Source organism: Podarcis bocagei (assembly GCF_964188305.1).
Source record: "Podarcis bocagei genome assembly, chromosome: 14".
Lineage (NCBI taxonomy): Eukaryota > Metazoa > Chordata > Lepidosauria > Squamata > Lacertidae > Podarcis > Podarcis bocagei.
The window spans coordinates 8,904,899-8,925,509 of NC_138139.1; the positions used below are offsets into that span (position 1 = coordinate 8,904,899).

At 46.0% G+C, this 20,611-nt stretch overlaps 1 protein-coding gene across 3 annotated transcripts in view; it reads left to right on the forward strand.

Annotated features, from left to right (window-relative positions):
• CD276 (CD276 molecule) overlaps window positions 1-16,724 on the forward strand; it is a 61,148-nt gene extending 44,424 nt beyond the window's left edge. For 2 of the 3 annotated variants that reach the window (XM_081169257.1, XM_081169256.1), the window contains exons 5-8: window positions 7,769-7,909; window positions 9,325-9,363; window positions 12,882-12,917; window positions 13,553-16,724. In XM_081169257.1, coding sequence (XP_081025383.1) covers window positions 7,769-7,909; window positions 9,325-9,363; window positions 12,882-12,917; window positions 13,553-13,575 — 239 coding nt within the window. In that variant the 3' untranslated portion in view covers window positions 13,576-16,724. The remainder of the gene's footprint in view (window positions 1-7,768; window positions 7,910-9,324; window positions 9,364-12,881; window positions 12,918-13,552) is intronic. The other variant, XM_081169258.1, reaches the window with a different exon arrangement.
• The last annotated feature ends 3,887 nt before the right edge of the window (window positions 16,725-20,611 follow it).

Sequence of the window (20,611 nt, forward strand, 5' to 3'; positions counted from 1 at the left end):
GAGACCTTTCCTTGGCTCAGATCACAGCCGACTGCTTAGTATAGCATCTTGGATTTTAGACAGATGTTGTCTACCCCTTACAAAACTTTCCAGAGGCCAAGCATGCTTGTGCTTGTCTTCTCTTTTAAAACGGGTCTCCTTTATAATATTGCCCTGTGCTAAACCTTATTGGGTTTCAGGTTAGGATCAATATAGCAGTTCAGTCCTGCCTATGTTTGCTTAGAACAGCTGTTCTCAGCCTGTGGGTCCCCAGATGTTGTTGGACTACAACTCCCATCATCCCTGAGCTCTGGCCTTCCTAGCTAGGGGTGACGGGAGTTGTAGTTCAACAACATCTGGGGACCCACAGGTTGAGAAAGGCTGGCTTAGAACAACCTTCCCCCCAACTTTTGACAACAACTCCCACCATCCTTGACTGTTGGCCATACATGGGAGTTGGAGTCAAAAACATCTGGAGGGTCTGGTTGGGGAAGCAGGTCTTACAGTTTTCCAGGTAAATATGTTTAGGATTGCAGTTTTTGCAGTAGAAAACGTGGATCGGTGGGATTTACTCCTTGGTAGGTATATATAGGATTGCAGCCTTACATCTTTGACAGAAGTTCGATCTCCCTGTGAAATTCTGTTCACATGACTTCCCCCTGGTTCTTCCGTGTGGCTTCCAGTTGTTGTCACGCCATCTCAACTTTTATAGACACCCTGAAGCTCTTTGTAACCTTGTTCACTTGCAGGTAACATTAATTAGTGTTTAATTATCCTTGGCACAGCAATTGCTGGCTTGTGAAGGAGGGTCCCTCAAGGAACATAAACCTTTTGGCTAAATGCATGGCGCCACTTGAATGGCGAAGGAGAATGGCTGGGCCTGCTACACCTGGCAAAACACCTTTTCTTGGGTGCAGCCTAAACAGTATGGCAGCCACGGCTGTTAAAGAGATGCTTATGGTAGCCCTGTATCACAAAGGTGCAATTGTGTGTGTATGTGTGTGTTTGCATTTGTCCTGGAACTCTATATGAAATTCTGCACCTCTCACATTCTGCAACCTGAAAACTTCAATTCTGTGATGGGAATACGTTTTATGTAAACTTAGCAGCATCACAAATTTGTTTAATCTCTGTGTGTTTTTTTAAAAAAAACAGTTTTACTGTGGTTCTTAGTTTAAAGGTAAAGGGACCCCTGGCCATTAGGTCCAGTCGTGGCTGACTCTGGGGTTGCGGCGCTCATCTCGCTTTATTGGCCGAGGGAGCCAGCGTACAGCTTCCGGATCTTGTGGCCAGCATGACTAAGCCGCTTCTGGCGAACCAGAGCAGCACACAGAAACGCCGTTTACTTTCCCGTCGGAGCGGTACCTATTCATCTACTTGCACTTTGACATGCTTTCGAACTGCTAGGTTGGCAGGAGCAGGGACTGAGCAACGGGAGCTCACCCCGTCGCGGGTATTCGAACCGCCGACCTTCTGATCGGCAAGTCCTAGGCTCTGTGGTTTAACCCACAGCGCCACCCGCATCCCTGGTTCTTAATTTAGCTGCCTTCTAAATATCTGAACCAGGAGATGGTTGGGCTGAACACCCCCATATCTGAGCCATGGCCTGCCTTAGGGGTTGCTGGTGAAAAAGGAAGGGCACTCTGCACATATTTAAAGGCATTTCCTTCTTCTTTTTTGCCTTTATTTTTATTTTACAAAAGTGCCAAAGATACCTTGGCAAACACACAAAACATCAGGATACTCTCAGAACAATATATGTGCACATGAGCTGGACGGATTATATTTTGTCCTTATATCTATCAATGGACACCAGAAATCTCGAGCCCTATTTGAAAGCTATACCTTGGTGCAAGACCAATATTTGGTGCAAGACCAATGAGTAGTCATGCCCTGAACTCACAAACCTCATGTGCTCACTAGCCTTGCCCCTAGCACCCACCCCTTATTTGTGGACGCCAGTGGGTAGGGCTAATCTGTACTTTTGAATAGGAGAGAGGTGGCAAACCATTTTTTTTTTGTAAGCCTAAAGGCCACGTGGCATGGTGGGTTAAACCACAGAGCCTAGGACTTGCCGATCAGAAGGTCGGCGGTTCGAATCCCTGTGACGGGGTGAGCTCCCGTTGCTTGGTCCCTGCTCCTGCCAACCTAGCAGGTCGAAAGCATGTCAAAGTGCAAGTAGATAAATAGGTACCGCTCCGGCGGGAAGGTAAACAGCGTTTCCGTGTGCTGCTCTGGTTCGCCAGAAGCGGCTTAGTCATGGTGGCCACATAACCCGGAAGCTGTACGCCAGCTCCCTTGGCCATTAAAGCAAGATGAGCACCGCAACCCCAGAGTCGGTCACGACTGGACCTAATGGTCAGGGGTCCCTTTACCTTTAAAAGCCACGTTCCCTTTGAGCGTGCCAGTGGTGTGAGAGGCAAAAGTGGGCAGAGTCATGCATCTAAGTTCAACATCTCTAAAACAGGCTGGCTTCTACTTGTGCACTGCCCTCTCTCTCCCCATCCTGACAAGCAAGAGGCAATATCAGAGTTCCAGGACTTGTTCCTGCCAGGCAAAAGCATTCCAGGAAGATGCAAAGCAGGGCTGGTGAGCTGTGTAGCCTGGGGAGAGTCTGGAGGGCCCGAAACAGGACGGCTGCACACGGTGGAAATATTGGTGCATATGAGTTTGCACAGTTCCAATCCTTCTTCCCTTGGCCTTTCCTTGGCGTACATGGAATTGCTGTCTTTGCAGAGATTGTTCCTGTTTTAAAGTGCCTTTAGCCGAGACTCCCTTCCCCAGCAAAGTGTGACAATCAGCATCTATTTGAATTTATTAGCATAATTATTTAAAGGTTAATGAAGTGTTTTACGGGGTAATTTCAACCTGCTGTTTCCTTGCCTTCCCTGGCGTATCCGCTGGCCCTGTAGAAAGGCAGCAATTGGAAGCACCCGCTCGCACCGTTTGGCCCCTGACTCCCACAATCTGAGCGAACCGTTGTCATTCCATCAGCTCTTATTGGGCGGGGGATTTGGGCTCCTGAACTTGCAAAAGTACACGGCTGACTCCAGTTTTGCAGGGAGTGTCCCTTATTCTCCACTTCTCCAGCTGATTCTGCCTCTTCCACCCCAGCAGCCCTTTAATGAAACTTAAGAAGCACATTCATCAAAATTCTGGGCATTGCCATCTGTGTGCAAGGCTTGTCTGTTCCATTTGTGCCATTTGAATTTGCTTGGTTTCTCCTACTCTGGAGGGAAGGACTCAAACCAGTGGCTTTAAGTTACAAGAAAGGAGATTCTGGCTAAAAACCAGGAAGAACTTTCTGGCAATAAGAGCTGTTTGATAGTGGAATGGTCTCCTTCGGGAGACTTCCCTGGAGATTTTAAAGCAGAGGTTGGATGGCCACCTGTCATGGATGCTTTAGCTGAGATTCCTGCGTCGCAGGGGGCTTGGACTAGATGACCCTTGGGGTTCCCTCCAACTCTACGATTCTATGATTCTTCCCCCACCTTTCTTCCAAGAACCTCAAGGTGACGGTTATAGTTCTTTCCCAGCCACCCCTCTCAACAACCCTGTAAGGTGGGCTAGGCTGGGAGAGAGAGTCACTGTCCCAGGGTGAATTTTGATGGTTGGGCAAGGATGTTTCTATTTTTTAAAAAAAGGTTTTTATGAACAATTTCAACATAAGAATATATCAAAACATATAATACTCATTATTTTCCCCCCTTTCCCCCCACTCCCCATCAAACCCTCCCTCCCCCCTGAGACTTCCCTCAGCTCCTCTCTCTGATTTCTCATCACATGTTGTTCTCTAAATATTATAAAATTATATCGATCCTTATATTATCTATCTACCATGTTATCAATCAGTAAGTTTGTGTATGTTTATTCAAAACCTGCCAAGGAGTCCAATTCATTTTGTTGTCTTTTAAAATACAGTGGTACCTCGGGTTAAGTACTTAATTCGTTCCGGAGGTCCGTTCTTAACCTGAAACTGTTCTTAACCTGAAGCACCACTTTAGCTAATGGGGCCTCCTGCTGCTGCCACGCCGCCGCCGTGCGATTTCTGTTCTCATCCTGAAGCAAAGTTCTTAACCTGAGGCACTATTTCTGGTTAGCAGAGTCTGTAACCTGAAGCGTCTGTAACCTGAAGTGTATGTAACCCGAGGTACCACTGTACTTTGTAAAAAGTTCCCATTCTTCTTTAAAGTGACAGTTGTCCTTATCTCACAGTTTGTATGTCAGTTTAGCCAATTCTGGGGCAAGGATGTTTCTCAGGTCCCAGGGCCTGATGCCAAAATCATTGTTAAATGTGGGGTGATTGCAGGCTGGACAGCGCCTGCCACCCCACTACCTGGGGATGAATTGGCAAAGTGAGAAAAATAGATCACAAGGACGGGGGGCTGCAATATCCTCCTCCCCCAATCCTCCAAAGGCTTTCTGCCCTGACCTACACCAGAGTGACACCAGAATTATCAGGCAGGACGGTGACCTCGATAGTCTTCAACTTGCTCAGTTAGTTTCAATATACACTGGTGCCTCGCAAGACGAAAAGAATCCGTTCCGCGAGTCTCTTCGTCTTGCGGTTTTTTCGTCTTGCGAAGCAAGCCCATTAGCGGCTTACCGGATTAGCACTATTAGCGGCTTAGCGGTCTTAGCGGATCAGCTGATAAGCGGTTTAGCGGATCAGCTGATAAGCAGCTTAGCGGATCAGCTGATAAGCGGCTTAGCGGATCAGCTGATAAGCGGCTTAGTGGATCAGCTGTTAAGCGGCTTAGCGGCTTGGGAAAAAGGGGGGGGGGAGGAAAGAAACCCCGCAGGAACTCGCAAGACATTTTCGTCTTGCGAAGCAAGCCCATAGGAAATTCGTTTTGCGAAGCACCTCCAAAACGGAAAACCCTTTCGTCTAGCGGGTTTTCTGTCTTGCGGGGCATTCGTCTTGCGGGGCACCACTGTACCGTACTTTTCAGTGTATAAGACTATGTTTTTTTCTTTAAAAAGCATGCTAAAAAATGGGGGTTATCCTATATATGGGTAGTACATAGGCTGGACGTTTGACTGGTTGCTGCCAAGGCAGTCAGTGGCTGTTGTGCGTGTTATTGGTTGCTACGTCAATGAGTGGTGTTGATTGGCTGACACTCCTGCAATTGGGGGGGGGGGAATTGGAAGCTTCTGCCGGCGATGGGACAGACAGAAGGTGGACTTATTGATGCGTGCGGGTCAGTGATTTCCGGCATTCCCCCCTAAAAAAAAGCTCAACAACCCTGGTGGGCGATACTCCACAAAAAAGCTGAACAACTCTGTGCCCTCTCCCCCCATTTTATTAAAATTGAGTCCCCACAAATAGGGGGTGTCTTATACATGGCGGTGTCTTATAGACAGAAAAGTACGGTAGTTTCATCTTGCTCAGTTGAAATATCTGGCAGGAATTGTGGGCTTCTCAGGCAATGGCTGTGTTTAAAAATGAGGGTGGCAGAAAACAGGGGGACATCCCAACAGAATGAAAATAATTTATTTATATGCTGCCCATCTGGCTAGGATGCCCACAAAGGAGCCCACAGTTTCTGGTGAAGCAGATTGGTGGTGATCATTACCTTGTAGGCCAGTGCAGAACATTGTCAAATACATTTTCTTAAAAGCTATAATTAAGGAAGCATCCGTTCTTGTCCTGCTGCCTATTTAGCATGCAACTGAGTGCACACGTGGTTTTGATGGGGATACTGGAGAGCTGTGGAGAAATCGGCAGGACTTTTGCGAGGAAGCTACCCCCAGCTCCGATGGAGCCCAAATCTATCAGCTGCATACTGGAACTTCCCTTTGAAAGTAGCAAAGCAGTTAATATAGATTTTAATAACTGGTAAAAACTCTGGAAGAGCGATCTGACGTTTACAGCATGTTATTCCTTGAAGGAGAATTATCTGAAAATGATTTACAGGTGGTATTTAACTCAGAGTAGGCTTGCTAAGATGTTCAAGACTGAATCAGATAAGTGCTGGAGATGCAATGAGGTGGAAGCAACGTTCTTTCCTATGTGGTGGACCCGTAAAAGGGTAAAAGAGTATTGGGAAATAATTTACAATGAATTGAATTTTTTTTATATATAAAAAGCACTTTTCAAAACAACAACAACAGATCTCTTTTGTTGGGGATAATTCAGATGGAAATTCCCAGGTGTCAAAAAGGGTTATTATTTTTTTTTTAATAAAATTTTTTTATTGATTTTACAGAATTTTTAAAACAATACAAACATATAAAAAGACATACACACACGTATAGTTTCATAACCTTTTTTTCGTAAACCATGTTTCTCAGACTCCCCCATACCTCCCCTTTCTGCATCCCAATGTCCAAAAGTTTTTAGCAACTCTAAATATTTCTGTCAGTCCTCTGTCCTCTTAATCTTTCTTTTAGTCTAATCTTGTATCGCTGTAACCCTTTCTTACTCAAAACCTCGACATTCTAACATTCAACAAGTTTATAGTAGTTCTTAAGGTAGATTTTAAATTTCTTCCATTCTTCTTCCGCCGTCTCCTTTCCCTGGTCGCGGATTCAAAAAGGGTTATTTGTGTATGCCACTACAGCGGCCCGTGTTTTGTTAGCCCCAAAATGGAAAACAAGCAAGGTCCCAACTAAAGAAGAATGGCAGCTTAAACTGATGGAATATGCGCAGCTTGCGGATCTAACTTATAGAATAAGAGAACAAGAAGAACCTTTGTTTAAAGAAGATTGGAAAATGTTTATTGAATATGTGGGGGAAAGTTGTGTACACTAAAAAACGTTGGCAGCATTAAGATAAATTCAACAGTGTAAATAAGTTTTGATGAATGCAATAATGGAAAACTGAATTGTATAGTTTATATAAAATATGCAGGGATTTGTGTTATGCAAAATGAACCATGGAAAGAGAAGAAGGGAAGTCAGTGATATTTTAAAGTTGTTTAAGTATTGGAAGACACAAGACTTACCCACTCTGGAAGAATGGCAGATGAAAATGATGGACTGCATGGAATTGGCGGAAATGACTGGCAGAATCCGAGACCAGGGAGAAGAGTTGGTGGAAGAAGATTGGAAGAAATTTAAAGACTATTTACAGAAATATTGCAAAATCAATGAATGTTAGAATGATGTTCGATTGAAGTTAAGTGGTTTCTAGCTGTAATGGTATAAAAGGATATGGAAAAATTGGATTTTTAATAGGTAAAAATTTAATGCTATAATATATTAAGATTAAAGATTAGGATAAAATAAGGAGGGAAAGGAATTGCTGAACTAATAAATTGAACTGGAATACAAAAAATGGAGGTATGAGGAGGTCCGGGAAACAAGTAAATGAAAGATAAGTGACGAAAAGATGGAATTATTTTTAACTGTTTTTTAATTTTTATTTTTTATTTTTCATTATGTAATACTGTGAAAACTTTAATAAATATTTATATAAAAAAAGATATTTTAAAGTTGTTTAAATGAATATTCTAAATTGTAAAACAGAAAATTTAATAAAAATTATAGGTAGATGATAGATAGATAGATAGATAGATAGATATAGATAGATATAGATAGATACAGTAGATGGATAGTTGCAAAGCAGAACATCTTGCACAAATTTTGCAGGAATATTTCCATACATCTTGAATGGGATGCCTGTTAGGATCTCCTTGTCTAAAGTGAGATCTGGTATGTGTGCAGATGACCTTGTGGTAACCCAGTGGATTTATCTGTTTCCCTTCAGAGACATTTCCCTCCTTTGCTTCCCATCAATGGCATTGACAGAGACTTTACCATCTTCTCCCTGTTTTCTCCTTTCCAGGTCAACACCTCCTGTTTCCTGCTGTGGCTCTCTGGGTGACAGTAGGATTGGCCATCTGCCTTGTCATCCTCCTGGTTGCCCTGGCGTACGTGTGCCAGAAGAAAATCCGCCAGAGCTGCAAAGAAGAGAGAGAGAGAGCTGGTATACATAAATATAATCAAAGTGAAAGAATGTCTTTGTGCAAGTCCCCATTGGAGGGTTTGTAGCGCTGTGTCACAAACCTAGGTTTGCATGAAGTCAGGGCAGGGGAGGGGAGCAAAAGTGACAGTGTGGCCTGGGACCAAGAAGGAAGAGACACCAAGAAAATCTATAATAATAATAATAATAATCCTACTGAAAAAGAGGGATGTGGGTGGCGCTGTGGATTAAACCACAGAGCCTAGGACTTGCCGATCAGAAGGTTGGCGGTTCGAATCCCCAAGACGGGGTGAGCTCCCGTTGCTCAGTCCCTGCTCCTGCCAACCTAGCAGTTCAAAAGCATGTCAAAGTGCAAGTAGATAAATAGGTACCACTCCGGCGGGAAGGTAAACGGCATTTCTGTGCGCTGCTCTGGTTCGCCAGAAGCGGCTTAGTCATGCTGGCCACATGACTGTACGCCGGCTCCCTTGGCCAATAAAGCGAGATGAGCGCCGCAACCCCAGAGTCGGCCACGACTGGACCTAATGGTCAGGGGCCCCTTTACCTTTACCTTACTGAAAAAGACAGAAAAAAAAGAAGGAAGAGACACTGAAATTGTGGTTTAAAACAACGGGAGAAGTTTGAGTAAAGTACTATGGGGTATTTGAGGTTGCCACATCCTTTATCTCCTGCACATGAGACAGCTGAGGAATGGAAGATGCAGAAGTTCTGAGTACAGCAAGTTGGGAAAGATGCTGAAAGGAGAGAAAAAGAGGATGTTTTAAACAAGAGCAGAGGTTTGAGTAAAGTAGGGATGGAAGGACACTGAGAGGGGGAAATGGTGATTTTTAAAAGTGGCAGATGTTTAATAAGAGCGAGCAGGGGATGAAAGTGGCAATTTAAAGCAAGTTTTTAGTACAGCAAGAAGGGAGTTTGGAAAGGCTCTTGATGTTAGTTTCTGAGTTGTACCCATCTCTGCTATTTCTCGTTGCTAAAAGTGGCTTGTTTGCTTGTTAAAAAACAACCCCTTAATGTTTCTGTAGTGTGGACCAGCTTTCTCCTGCCTGGGTGTTACTAGACTACAACTCCAGTGCTGTTTTTCTGGGGGGAAAGAGGTGCCGGAACTTACAATGAACGCTTCCCTTAATCTCTTATAATGGCAATGACGCCCACCTGAGAGATGTTCTGGCTGGAAAAAAAGCCCTGCCATTACCCCGATCATTGGCAGGGACTGATGGGAGTTGGGAGTCTGATGGGAGTTGGAGTCCCACAACAATAGGAAGACCATATGTTCTCCATCCTTGATCTGAATCTTAATAGTATCAGTGAGTCCAGTACTACACAGCTCCACCTGGCCTGGTAATGGGGATATTTAACCACTGGATGGCAGTGTTTGGTTTTTATTTTTTAACCTTCCCTTTTGCACTTTTTTCCCCCAGCAAGAGAGGAACAGGATGAAGGAGAAGGATCCAAGACAGGTTAGTCGGATTTTGTATCTTTCTGGCAGCCCCAGAGCAAGAACTCTGGGGTGGGTCGTGTGCTAACAACTGTAACTTGCCAATTTACGCATCCTGGCCAATGTGAAACTGTGCATGGGGGAGCAGCCTGTTTCTGATTGTATGTTCTGGGCTGAAAAGTCTAAAAAATAATACAGTGGTATCTTGGCTCTCAAATGCCTTGGTACTCAAACAACTTGGAAGCCAAACACTGCAAACATGGAAGTAAGTGTTCTGGTTTGCGAACATTTTTCAGAAGCCGAATGTGCTCTGTTTTGAGTGTTACGCTTCCAATTTGAGTGCCACACTTCTGTTTTGAGTGCCACACTTCTGTTTTGAGTGTTACGCTGAGGTCTGTCTGTTTTTGCTATTTATGTTGCATTTTTGTTTTGCAGCTTTTTTGTTTTGTTTTTGTGACTGTGTGGAAACCAGTTCAGCTACTGATTGATTGATTGCGTGGCTGCAGTACATGGTTTATTGCTTTCATTTTATGGATCAATGGTCTCGTTAGATAGTAAAATTCACGTTAAATTGCTGTTTTAGGCATTGTTTTGAAAAGCCTGGAACGAATTAATCCATTTTGCATTACTTTCTATGGGAAAGCACGCCTTGGTTTTGGAACGCTTTGGTTTTGGAATGGACTTCCGGAACGGATTAAGTTTGAGAACCAAGGGACCACAGTAGTAGCAGAGCACTAGATTGGGTCAATATTATTCCTGCTGTTCAGGCTAGGGATTCTGTTGAATTTGAAGCTGGAGCAGCGCTATATTTTTCCTTCTATCTTCAGTGTTTGGGCTAGGGGTGCTGTTGCATATGTGGCCAGAATGGCACGACATGTACAGCTTTCTTCCAACACGGAGTGCTTTGAGAGCATCACCACCATGGTTGCATGGCTAACTTGGGTGCCACGAGGAAGGGCTGTAGCTCAGTGGTAGAGCTCAGGCTTTGCATGCAGGAGGTCCCAGGTTCAATCCCCAGCATCTCCAAGTACACCTCTTTATTTTGCCTTTGACTGCTGAGATATATACGACCTCATCTGCACAATGCATTTAAAGCAATATCGTGCCACTTTAAAGAGAAGAAGAAGAAGAGTTTGGATTTGATATCCCGCCTTTCACTCCCTTTAAGGAGTCTCAAAGCGGCTAACATTCTCCTTTCCCTTCCTCCCCCGCAACAAACACTCTGTGAGGTGAGTGGGGCTGAGAGACTTCAAAGAAGTGTGATTGGCCCAAGGTCACCCAGCAGCTGCAGGTGGAGGAGCGGAGACACAAACCCGGTTCCCCAGATTACGAGACTACCGCTCTTAACCACTACACCACACTGGCTTCTCCTGAAGAATCATGGGAATTGGCTTGTTAAGGGTACTGTCAGTACACCCCTATTCCTCCCCCACCGAACTACAACTCCCAGAATGGTGTAACCATCAACCCCTGTTCCCGGGGAATTTCCGAGAACTGTAGCTCTGGGAATAGGGGTTTCGTAACAACTCTTAACACGTTTTGCAAACTACAGTTCCCAGGAGTTTTTGTGGGGGGAACCAGGACTGTTTAGAGTGTTATGATACTGCTTTAAGTGTGTGGTGCAGATGGGGCTTGTATTAAGATGCACACTATTCTTCTGACGTAAATTTAACAGATTTTAATAGCGTCTCTTTATATGATTGTAGCCCACCCTTGTTAAGGAAAACTTAGAAATCCTATAAATCAGGGATGTCCAACTCCCAATAGACTGGGATCTACTCACAGTATAAAAAAAACCTGGCAGTGATCTAACCATTGCCGTAAAAAGACTGGCAGTGATCTACCCAAAGTTGTAGAGCTTTTTTTAATAAGCCAAAGTTTTTTTGTTTTTGCTTTTTTGTAAGGAGATTGTGCTATAAATGCACAATAAATAAGTGTGAGTGGGGGGAACTGTGTCTGAACCCTGGAGAGCTTCTGCCAGCCAATACCGAGCTAGGTGGACCAGGGGTCTGACTCTGTCCAAGTCAGTTTCTTATGTCCCTCCCACCCACCGATATTGACTTGGAGCAGAGAATTCCCTGATGTGCTGCAGCAAGCTCTCAGCCACGCAGGCCTCTGATAAACTGGATTATCATTTTAATAAAGTGTGATAGCTGCACTCGGCTGTAATCAAATGGATTAATTATAAGCCTGGTGATTCCCTTTATCTGCTTCTGAGCACAGCAATAGACACATTGCACATAGATTGCCTGGTTTCTAATCTTTCCTTGAGAGTGCGGAGGCTTCAGGCATCGTCGTCTACCTGTGTGACTGCGGTATTCGGGGGGGGGGAGGGGAGGGAAGCAGGCAGTGAGGTTTGCAGATTTGTCCCCCTCCTTTTGAAAAGTGGTCCTGTTGTGCTTCACATCCACATTAGGCAGCGGAGCACAAGGATGCAAATTGAGGGTCCATAGCTCTGTCAATTCTCTGGTTAGAAGGATCTTCAGGTAGCAGATGGAGGGAAAGACCTCTAACTGGGAGCTGCTGCCAGCCAGAGCAGGAAGCAGTGGTCCAAAGGGGCAAATAGTCTGCCCCAGTGGGAGGTAGCTTTCTATGTTCCTACCGGATTCCATTTTGAAACCTTAGCTTCTCGAGGCAATTCATTACCTCGAATCACAGGCACTGCGTTGCCCCCAAGATTGGGGGGCGGGGGCGGGTGTGTATGTGATGTCACCCGTGTATGTGATGTGTGTGTGAGATGTCGCATGATGTCAGTATGTTTCTGAGCACAATTCAAAGTGTTGGTGCTGCCCTTTAAAACCCTAAATGGCCTCGGTCCAGTATATCTGAAGGAGCGTCTCCACCCCCATCGTTCTACCCGGACACTGAGGTCCAGCTCCGAGGGCCTTCTGGCGGTTCCCTCACTGCGAGAAGCCAAGCTACAGGGAACCAGGCAGAGGGCCTTCTCGGTAGTGGCGCCCTCCCTGTGGAACGCCCTCCCACCAGATATCAAAGAGAACAACAACTACCAGACTTTTAGAAGACATCTGAAGGCAGCCCTGTTTAGGGAAGCTTTTAATGATTGATGTATTAAAGTATTTTAATATTTTTTTGGAAGCCTCCCAGAGTGGCTGGGGAAGCCCAGCCAGATGGGCAGGGTATAAATAATAAATTATTATTATATTATTATCTGCGTCTTCCAACGCCATGGAGACCAAACCGGTGCAGCCTAGCGGAAGGCTGCCCTGGCCTGCGTGGTGTCAGGAGGCCCCCTTCCACTTTCTCCACCCCACAGATAGTTTTGTGCCCCTCTATCCTGCACTTTTCTGAACCGTTTCCAGCTCTAAAGCAGCCTTTCTGAGTTGGGTCTGGGGAGGGAGGGAGTCTGCTGTCTCTCCGGAGTGGGGTAAGACACACACGTTTGGGCTCCGCAAGAGTTGTAGACAGAAAGTCATATTCTCCACGATTCATGCTAGTCTGTTCAGTACATTTGCTCAGCGTTACACCCTAGGGCCTAATAATCTCATGTGCTGTGCTCTCTCTTTCTCTTTCCCCCGACAGCTTTGCAGCCTCTGAAGAACACGGAAAACAAAGAAGGTAAAGGAAAGTTTCCCCTCAGTGGTTGCTACCCGTGTGTTGAGCTGCTTTGAAGTGAAAAGCAGCACGTTGCAGTCAATGTGCAGATTGTCACTTCCACAGGTCAAGCACGATACGCGCACCTTGGCAGAGCTAATAACCCCCAGATCTTTGACCTCTTTCTTTGCCTCCTCTTGATGGTGGTGATGATTGCCCTCTCTGCCCCACTTGATGCCAGAGTGAGGGCAGGAGGCATTGCCCTCTGTCTGAATTGGCTTCAGTTGTCATTGCAAAGCCAACTCAGAGCGAGAACGTATTTTGGGTCAAAAGAAAGGAAGTGCCCACACGATGGAGCCCTGTTGCAGAACCGACTTTGTGTGTGATATTGGGAGGGGGGGCGCTGTCTGAAACCTGCAAATACAGCAGTAAAGTTGGGTAGAACCCTCCCCCTTCCCTCATTCCTCCCCTGATCTCTCTCTCATCTCCCATATCAACTACATGATGTATCAGCGATGGGCTTCTGAAAATGGCCCCATAACTGCTTCACCTTGTAATAGGCCTGCAGGAGAAAATGCATACATCTCCCCTCTTTTTTCAGTTTGGTCACTTACCCATTTTCCGCATGGTTTCATTTCCTCCCTCCCTTTTCTTTCCAGACATTGGAGAAGAAATTGACTGACCAGAATTGGAAGGGAAATGCAGTTGTGCTACCACAAGGGTCACATAGCAAGCTGTGATCCTGCTCCTCCATCAATGGACTGCCGAAAATGTGACAGACGCATCATGCACAGGGACCTTTCACCTGGCGCCTGCTGCAGTTTGCTGATTTTGGCCATCACCAATTGCCTCCCTCCCCTTCTCCACAAAGATACAACCCTGAACTCTCTCTGTCCCCGTGAGACTCTCTTCTTCCCATTAGAAGCAGATCGTCGCTTACTGATGACATCCACCGCCAACCTCCCAGGACTGGGATGCTCCGAGTTCCCATTCCATAGTCTTACTGGGACGCTCCAAGAGTTCAACCACCAATGATCCTGTCAACTGATACAAAGGGAAAAGGAATGACTTCCTGCTTGAATGAGAGTAATTTGGACAAACCACATGTACTGTAAAGAAAAGGGGAGAACTTACAGATCAACTTGCCACTCAAACAGAGGAGATCATGGCACTCAAAGCTGTTTTGAGGGTCAGTTTTCAGTTGGATTTGCTTGTAGGCATGCCACCTGTCCAATTTTAGATCAGCACGACTGGAGTTGTGTTGTGTTCTCTCTTATGTTTGCTGGAGGCTGGGAAATGACCATTGACTTTATAACAGGGGCAGGGAGCCCCTTTCAACCTGAGGGGCATGCCATTCTTTCAGGGCCCACATGGCCCTGCTGGATAAGGCTGGGAGCAAAAGTGGGAAGGGCAATGAATGTAAAATTTAACTTTGTAGGCTAGCTTCACGTGCACCTCTCTGGCGTTCATCGAGAGAAGGAAGAGGCACAGTCAGAGTTCCAGGGGACATTTCAGCCAGGCGAAAACACACCAGTTAGATGCGAAGCAGGGACCCTAGGGGTGTAATGTGGAGAGTCCTGGGGGCCAAATAAAAATGACCGCAGGGCCACATTCAGCACCCAAACCTGACGTTCCCTAACTCTGCTTTTTAACCTAACGGCAATAGCTGCCAAGAAGCAGGAAGGGCCCTTCACTCAGCGGTGTAATGTACACATGCTTGGCAAACAGAAAGTCAGTCACAATCCTTGATGGCTCCACCTAGAAGAGTGTTGTCAGGAAGCACTGCTAGGGAAGATCTCTGCGGTAGATCCTAGAGATTTGGATCCCATTTGGACTCAGCAGTGCTGGCCAGGTGGATCAGTAATTGACTCAATGTGGGAGAGCCTCCTTCTTTCCTAACTGAGCATAACTAAGAGATGCACAAGAAGGCATTATCTTTTTTGAAAAGAAAAACCATGTGAGGTGAATTGCTCTTTCAGGTCTCTTGGAAGAAGGGGATAAGATTCAGCACTAGGTCCTACTGGATGAAGCCATAGGTCCACCTCAGGGCCAACCAAAGGCCTGTGGGGAGCAGAGCAACCACAGAACTCTCCCCACATGTGAGTCTCAGGAGTTGTTTCTCAGAGGCTAAGTCCTTGTGGCACTGCAGGTAGAAGCATAGCTATCACAACCAGTAGCCCTTGAGAGGCTTCTCCATGAATTTATCCAATTGTCTCTTAAAGCCTTTCAAGTTGGTGGCCGTCCCTCCGTCTCGTGGGAACGAACTCCATAGTGTGCTGTGTCAAAGTCCCTCCTTTTGCCTGTCCTGAATTTTCCAATATTAGCTGAATGATGGCCTCGAGTTTCTAGTATTATCTTTGTGAAGCTCGCCTTCAGATGTCGGTCTCTTCTCCCTCTCAGCCTTCCTTCCACAGCTGGAAAACAATCACAGGTGAAATGGGTAGCCTTTTTCCTGAGCTGAAACAGGAATGTGGCGCTGGCAGTGCCTTCACTCAAATGACGGCCCCACTTGCTGAATGGGGCTTACTCTCAGCCAAGTCCGCATAGCATTTCAGAAATCTTCTCCCCTTTACACCTCAAACCCAAAGCCTTTATTCTGTGGAACGGGAATGTTTCAGAATTGAGCGCCTTTCTGTTCCGGTAATGTTTCCTGTGCCTGGGGCAAAACAGCATATTGTGAGGTTCCTGAAGGTGCTCATGATTTTAGAGCCCACTGCAACCTCCAGCTGCTGTTTGCCATGTCTGGGAGCAAATCCACAACTGTGGGGGTAAGTGGAATTTGCAGGGATCTCTTAATATTAGATGCAAACAAAGGGAAAACTATATGGCAGAGCAACTGCTTTGGCCCAGCAATTGGGCTGCTTCTTCTTCCTCTGTTGAGAGAGAGAGAATTTCCATTCACTGTTGACAATGGAAGACTTTGGAGCCATGTTTTAAGATTCTGCTTTTGGTTTGAGCATTGCAACACAACAGGGTATGGTGTTTTGTATGCAGCAGGGTAGCCTTATTTTGCCTTGTGCTTGCTTTCCTCCCAGTTAACCACCTGGTTCACTGGAGTTAAATTTCTTTCTTTTTTTCCCGAGAGAGCATTCAGTTCTGTCTCTTTGGTGTTTTTTAATATATAAAAATACTGGACTGAAAATGGATGGCTAGTTATGGTACTAGCGAGGGGGAATCTGCTGGTCAGGTGGCTCCCGCTACCCCATAAGCTGAACCAAAGAGTAAACTTGGCTTTATTGCATTTCTGATTAGATTTCCACCCAACATAGTCTACATTATTTAGCATGTTATTTGCATATCTGCAGAGATCTGGTATAATGGGAAGGGCAGGGTTGCATTCTACCTTTTTATCCCAACCCCCAAAGCCAGGGTAGCCGCCATGGTGCTTTCCAAGTGTTTGGAACTACAGTTCCCATTGGCCTCAGCCATTGCGCTCAAGATTGATGGGAGTTGTAGCACGGCAACACCTAGAAAGCACCGTGTTGCTTACCGCTGACCAAAGAAGTTGGGGAGTACAGCTGGCAGACACTGAACACTTCAGAAGTAGAGTAGGTATTAGAAAGTTTGGGATAAGGGCTGAGGCAGGGAGGGAGAGTTGAACTGTGGACCGCTAGATGTCTCATTCTCACACTTCTTGCTTTCTAAGTCTAATATTTTCTGGGGATTTTCTCTCTCTCTCACTCAAAAGGGCTTAGAAACGTGCTGTGTTGTTTTTTTTAATAAAGAAAAGTACATTCGAACTTTTTAAATTAATTAGCTATTTAAAATGTTAGGATTTGGAGTCCTTAGTGCCTTTGGAGATCTAATAAACATTTGGTTCTTTTCGGCGAATGTTTCCTTTGTGCATGGTAGAGGTGTGAGATATAATAATAATAATAATAATAATAATAATAATAATAATAATAATAATAATTTTTATTTATACCCCGCCCTCCCCAGCCAAGGCCGGGCTCAGGGCGGCTAACAAGCAATAATAAAAACAAGTTGAATGAATACAACTTAAAAACAAGATTAAAATACAACATTAAAATATTAAAATGCAGCCTCATCACAGGAGGAGAAAGGGGGGAAAAAAAGAAAGAGGGGGAGGGAATCAAATTGACTCCAAGCCAAAGGCCAGGCAGAACAACTCTGTCTTACAGGCCCTGTGGAAAGAAATCAGATCCTGCAGGGCCCTGGTCTCATGAGGCAGAGCGTTCCACCAGGCCAGAGCCACCACTGAGAAGGCCCTGGCTCTGGTTGAGGCTAATCTAACTTCCTTAGGGCCCGGGACCTCTAGGGTGTTGCTATTTATGGACCTTGAGGCTCTCCGTGGGGCATACCGGGAAAGGCGGTCCCGTAGGTACGAGGGTCCTAGGCCATGAAGGGCTTTAAAGGTCAAAGGCAGCACCTTAAATCTGACCCTGTACTCCACCAGGAGCCAGTGCAGCTGGAAAAGCACTGGGTGAATATGCTCCCATGACAGAGACCCCGTCAGGAGCCTCGCTGCAGCATTCTGCACCTGCTGGAGTTTCTGGGACAGCTTCAAGGGCAGCCCCGCGTAGAGCGGATTACAGTAGTCAAGCCTGGAGGCGACCGTCGCATGGATCACTGGGGCCAGGTCGGGGCGGGAAAGGTAAGGGACCAACTGCTTGATGCAGCGAAGGTGGAAAAATGTCGCCTTGGCTGTTGCTGTAACCTGCGCCTCCATGGAAAGGGAGGCGTCAAGGATTACACCCAAACTCTTAACGGAAGAGTGGTACCCCGGGTTACAAACACCTCAGGTTGCAAACGCTTCAGGTTACAGACTCCGCTAACCCGGAAGTAGTACTTCGGGTTAAGAACTTTACCTCAGGATGAGAACAGAAATCGTGTGGTGGCGCCACGGCAGCAGCTAGCTAAAGTGGGACCTCAGGTTAAGAACGGTTTCAGGTTAAGAACGGACTTCTGGAACGAATTAAGTACGTAACTCGAGGTACCACTGTATTTTCCTGTCCAAATATTTCTGTGGGGTTCTTGCCTATCTTCTTGGCCTGAAGGAGTGCATGATCTGAAGGCAGGTCTGATCCTTACCATCAGAGGCAGGTACAGTGGTGCCCCGCAAGACGAATGCCTCGCAAGACGGAAAACTCGCTAGACGAAAGAGTTTTCCGTTTTGGAGGTGCTTCGCAAAACGAATCTCCTATGGGCTTACTTCGCAAGACGAAAATGTCTTGCGAGTTCCTGCAGGTTTTTTTTCCTCCCCCCCTTTTTCTAAGCCGCTAAGCCGCTTATCAGCTGATCCGATCAGCCTAAAAGCCGCTAATAGCGCTAATCCGCTAATCCGTCAATGGGCTTGCTTCGCAAGACGAAAAAACCGCTAGACGAAGAGAATCACAGAACGGATTCTTTTCGTCTTGCGAGGCACCATTGTATCCACGATCCACATACCACCAGGGGCATCTGTTGCCCCAGGCGCAGAATTGTTAGGGGTGCAAAATTTCAACAACAGGTGCAGTCTTAATAATAATAATTTTTATTCAAATCCCACCCTCCCTGGCCAATACTGTGGGCTCAGGCATCTAACACCAAATATATGATACATTAAAAGCACAAAATCAAACAATTGGTTAAGATACAATTCAAAATCACATTTAAAATCAGAATACAGTGGTGCCTGCAAGACGAATGCCTCGCAAGACGGAAAAACCGCTAGACGAAAGGGTTTTCCGTTTTTGAGCTGCTTCGCAAGACGAATTTCCCTATGGGCTTGCTTCGCAAGACGAAAACGTCTTGCGAGTGTTCCAATTTCCCCCCGCTTTCCCCCCTTTTTCTAAGCCGCAAAGCCGCTAATAGCCTTTTAGCCGCTAAGCCGCTAAGCCTTTAATAGCTGCTAATCCGCTAAACCGCTAATAGCGCTAATCCGCTAAGCCGCTAATAGGGTTGCTTCGCAAGACGAAAAAACCGCTAGACAAAGAGACTCGCGGAACGGATTATTTTCGTCTTGCGAGGCACCACTGTAAAATTAAGCGGGAGTCCACGAATCACAACCGTAGGGGTAAGTAATATTAAATGTTCACCAGGCCCGGCTACCCGTGCTGGTCCCATATGGGCTGATAGAAAGAGTCAAGGAGGCCACTTACATACAGGGTCCCATAGAAAGAAAGGAGGGGTTCAGACTAGGCCAGACCAAAGACCTGGCAGAACAGCTCCCATCTTGCAGGCCCTGCGGAAAGATGTCAGATCCCGCAGGGCCCTGGTCTCTTGCGACTTAGCTGCGAACTTCTATTGCAGACGCAGATAATAGTATAATAATAATTTATTATTTATACCCCGCCCATCTGGCTGGGCTTCCCCAGCCACTGTAGGAGGCTTCCAAAAAAATATTAAAATACTGTAATACATCAAACATTAAAAACTTCCCTGAACAAGGCTGCCTTCAGATGTCTTCTAAATGTCAGGTAGTTGTTTATCTCTTTGACATCTGGTGGGTGGGTGTTCCACAGGGCGGGCGCCACTACCAAGAAGACCCTCTGCCTGGTTCCCTGTAGCTTAGCTTCTCACAGTGAGGGAACCGACAGAAGGCCCTTGGCGCTGGACCTCAGTGTCCGGGCAGAACGATGGGGGTGGAGACGCTCCTTCAGGTATATTGGGCCGAGACCGTTTAGGCATGCGCATGCGTACTCCATCCATTCCCCTCCCTCCCACTACCCCCCTCCGTGGTGCCACTGCATGCCATTTTCTTAACTAAGGAGTGCGAGATTTCAGTTTGAGCAGGTAAAAAGATTATGGGGCACTGTTCATTACAATTTTTTCATAATTGGATGTTTGATACTTTTAGGGTGGGGCTAATGTATTCTTGCCTGTTGGAGGACTTGACATTCAACAGTAAATTTGCACGGGGTGGTTTATTTTGAATGCTCACCATTGCAAATCTGAATGAGGCCATTTTTGCAAGAGCATCCAGGCTCTGTCTGGGCCTCTCCTGCACAGCAAGCAGGGCCTGCTGACAGGCAGGTGGCAGAATCAGTCCATCAGTTGGATAAGAGAATTCCAACTAGAACTGAGGGAAATTCAGACAGGGAAAGAAAAGCTCTTGGGCAAGCTTTGCTAACTTGAATTCATTTCCAAAACCTTTTGCATATTCCCACCAACATGACTCCCCTCCCCTCAAAATGTCCCCAATTATGGATGTTGTGGGATCATGTAGAATTTAGGGGTAGAGAACCTTGTTCATCTTGAGGGCTGCAAGGGGAACCTTTCAGGGGCCACATCCCAGTGGTGCATGGGGCCAGAGGCAGAAGTGGGTAGAGCAATGTGTGTGTCTCTTACCTTTGTACACTAGGCTACATTTCAGAGAGGCAAAAAGTTTCCTGCGTTGCAGGGGGACTTGTCAGCCATGGTCAGGAAAGCCTTCTTCCCGAGACTGGTTATAACCTGTTAAAAGGTTATAATTATGGTCTTCAGCATGATACATCTGTTTGAGGATGCACATGTGTCAAATGAGATGTGACTTTAAGCACATGACTCAGAAACACAAACTGGCCACATATTTCCATTTACCAAAAGGCAGCTATGATCTAAATTGGGAGAACAGCACAGAGCAGAAAGAGTTCAGCCCATCTCCTGCTGCACCTCAGACCTGATTTGGGTTGGGGCTCCTGTGGCTGCTTTTTGTAGAGAAGGCGATGTGAGGAGTCCAAGCACATTTTTATTTTAAAAATGTTGTGCTTCCAAAAGTAAAATGGATTAAATGTCCT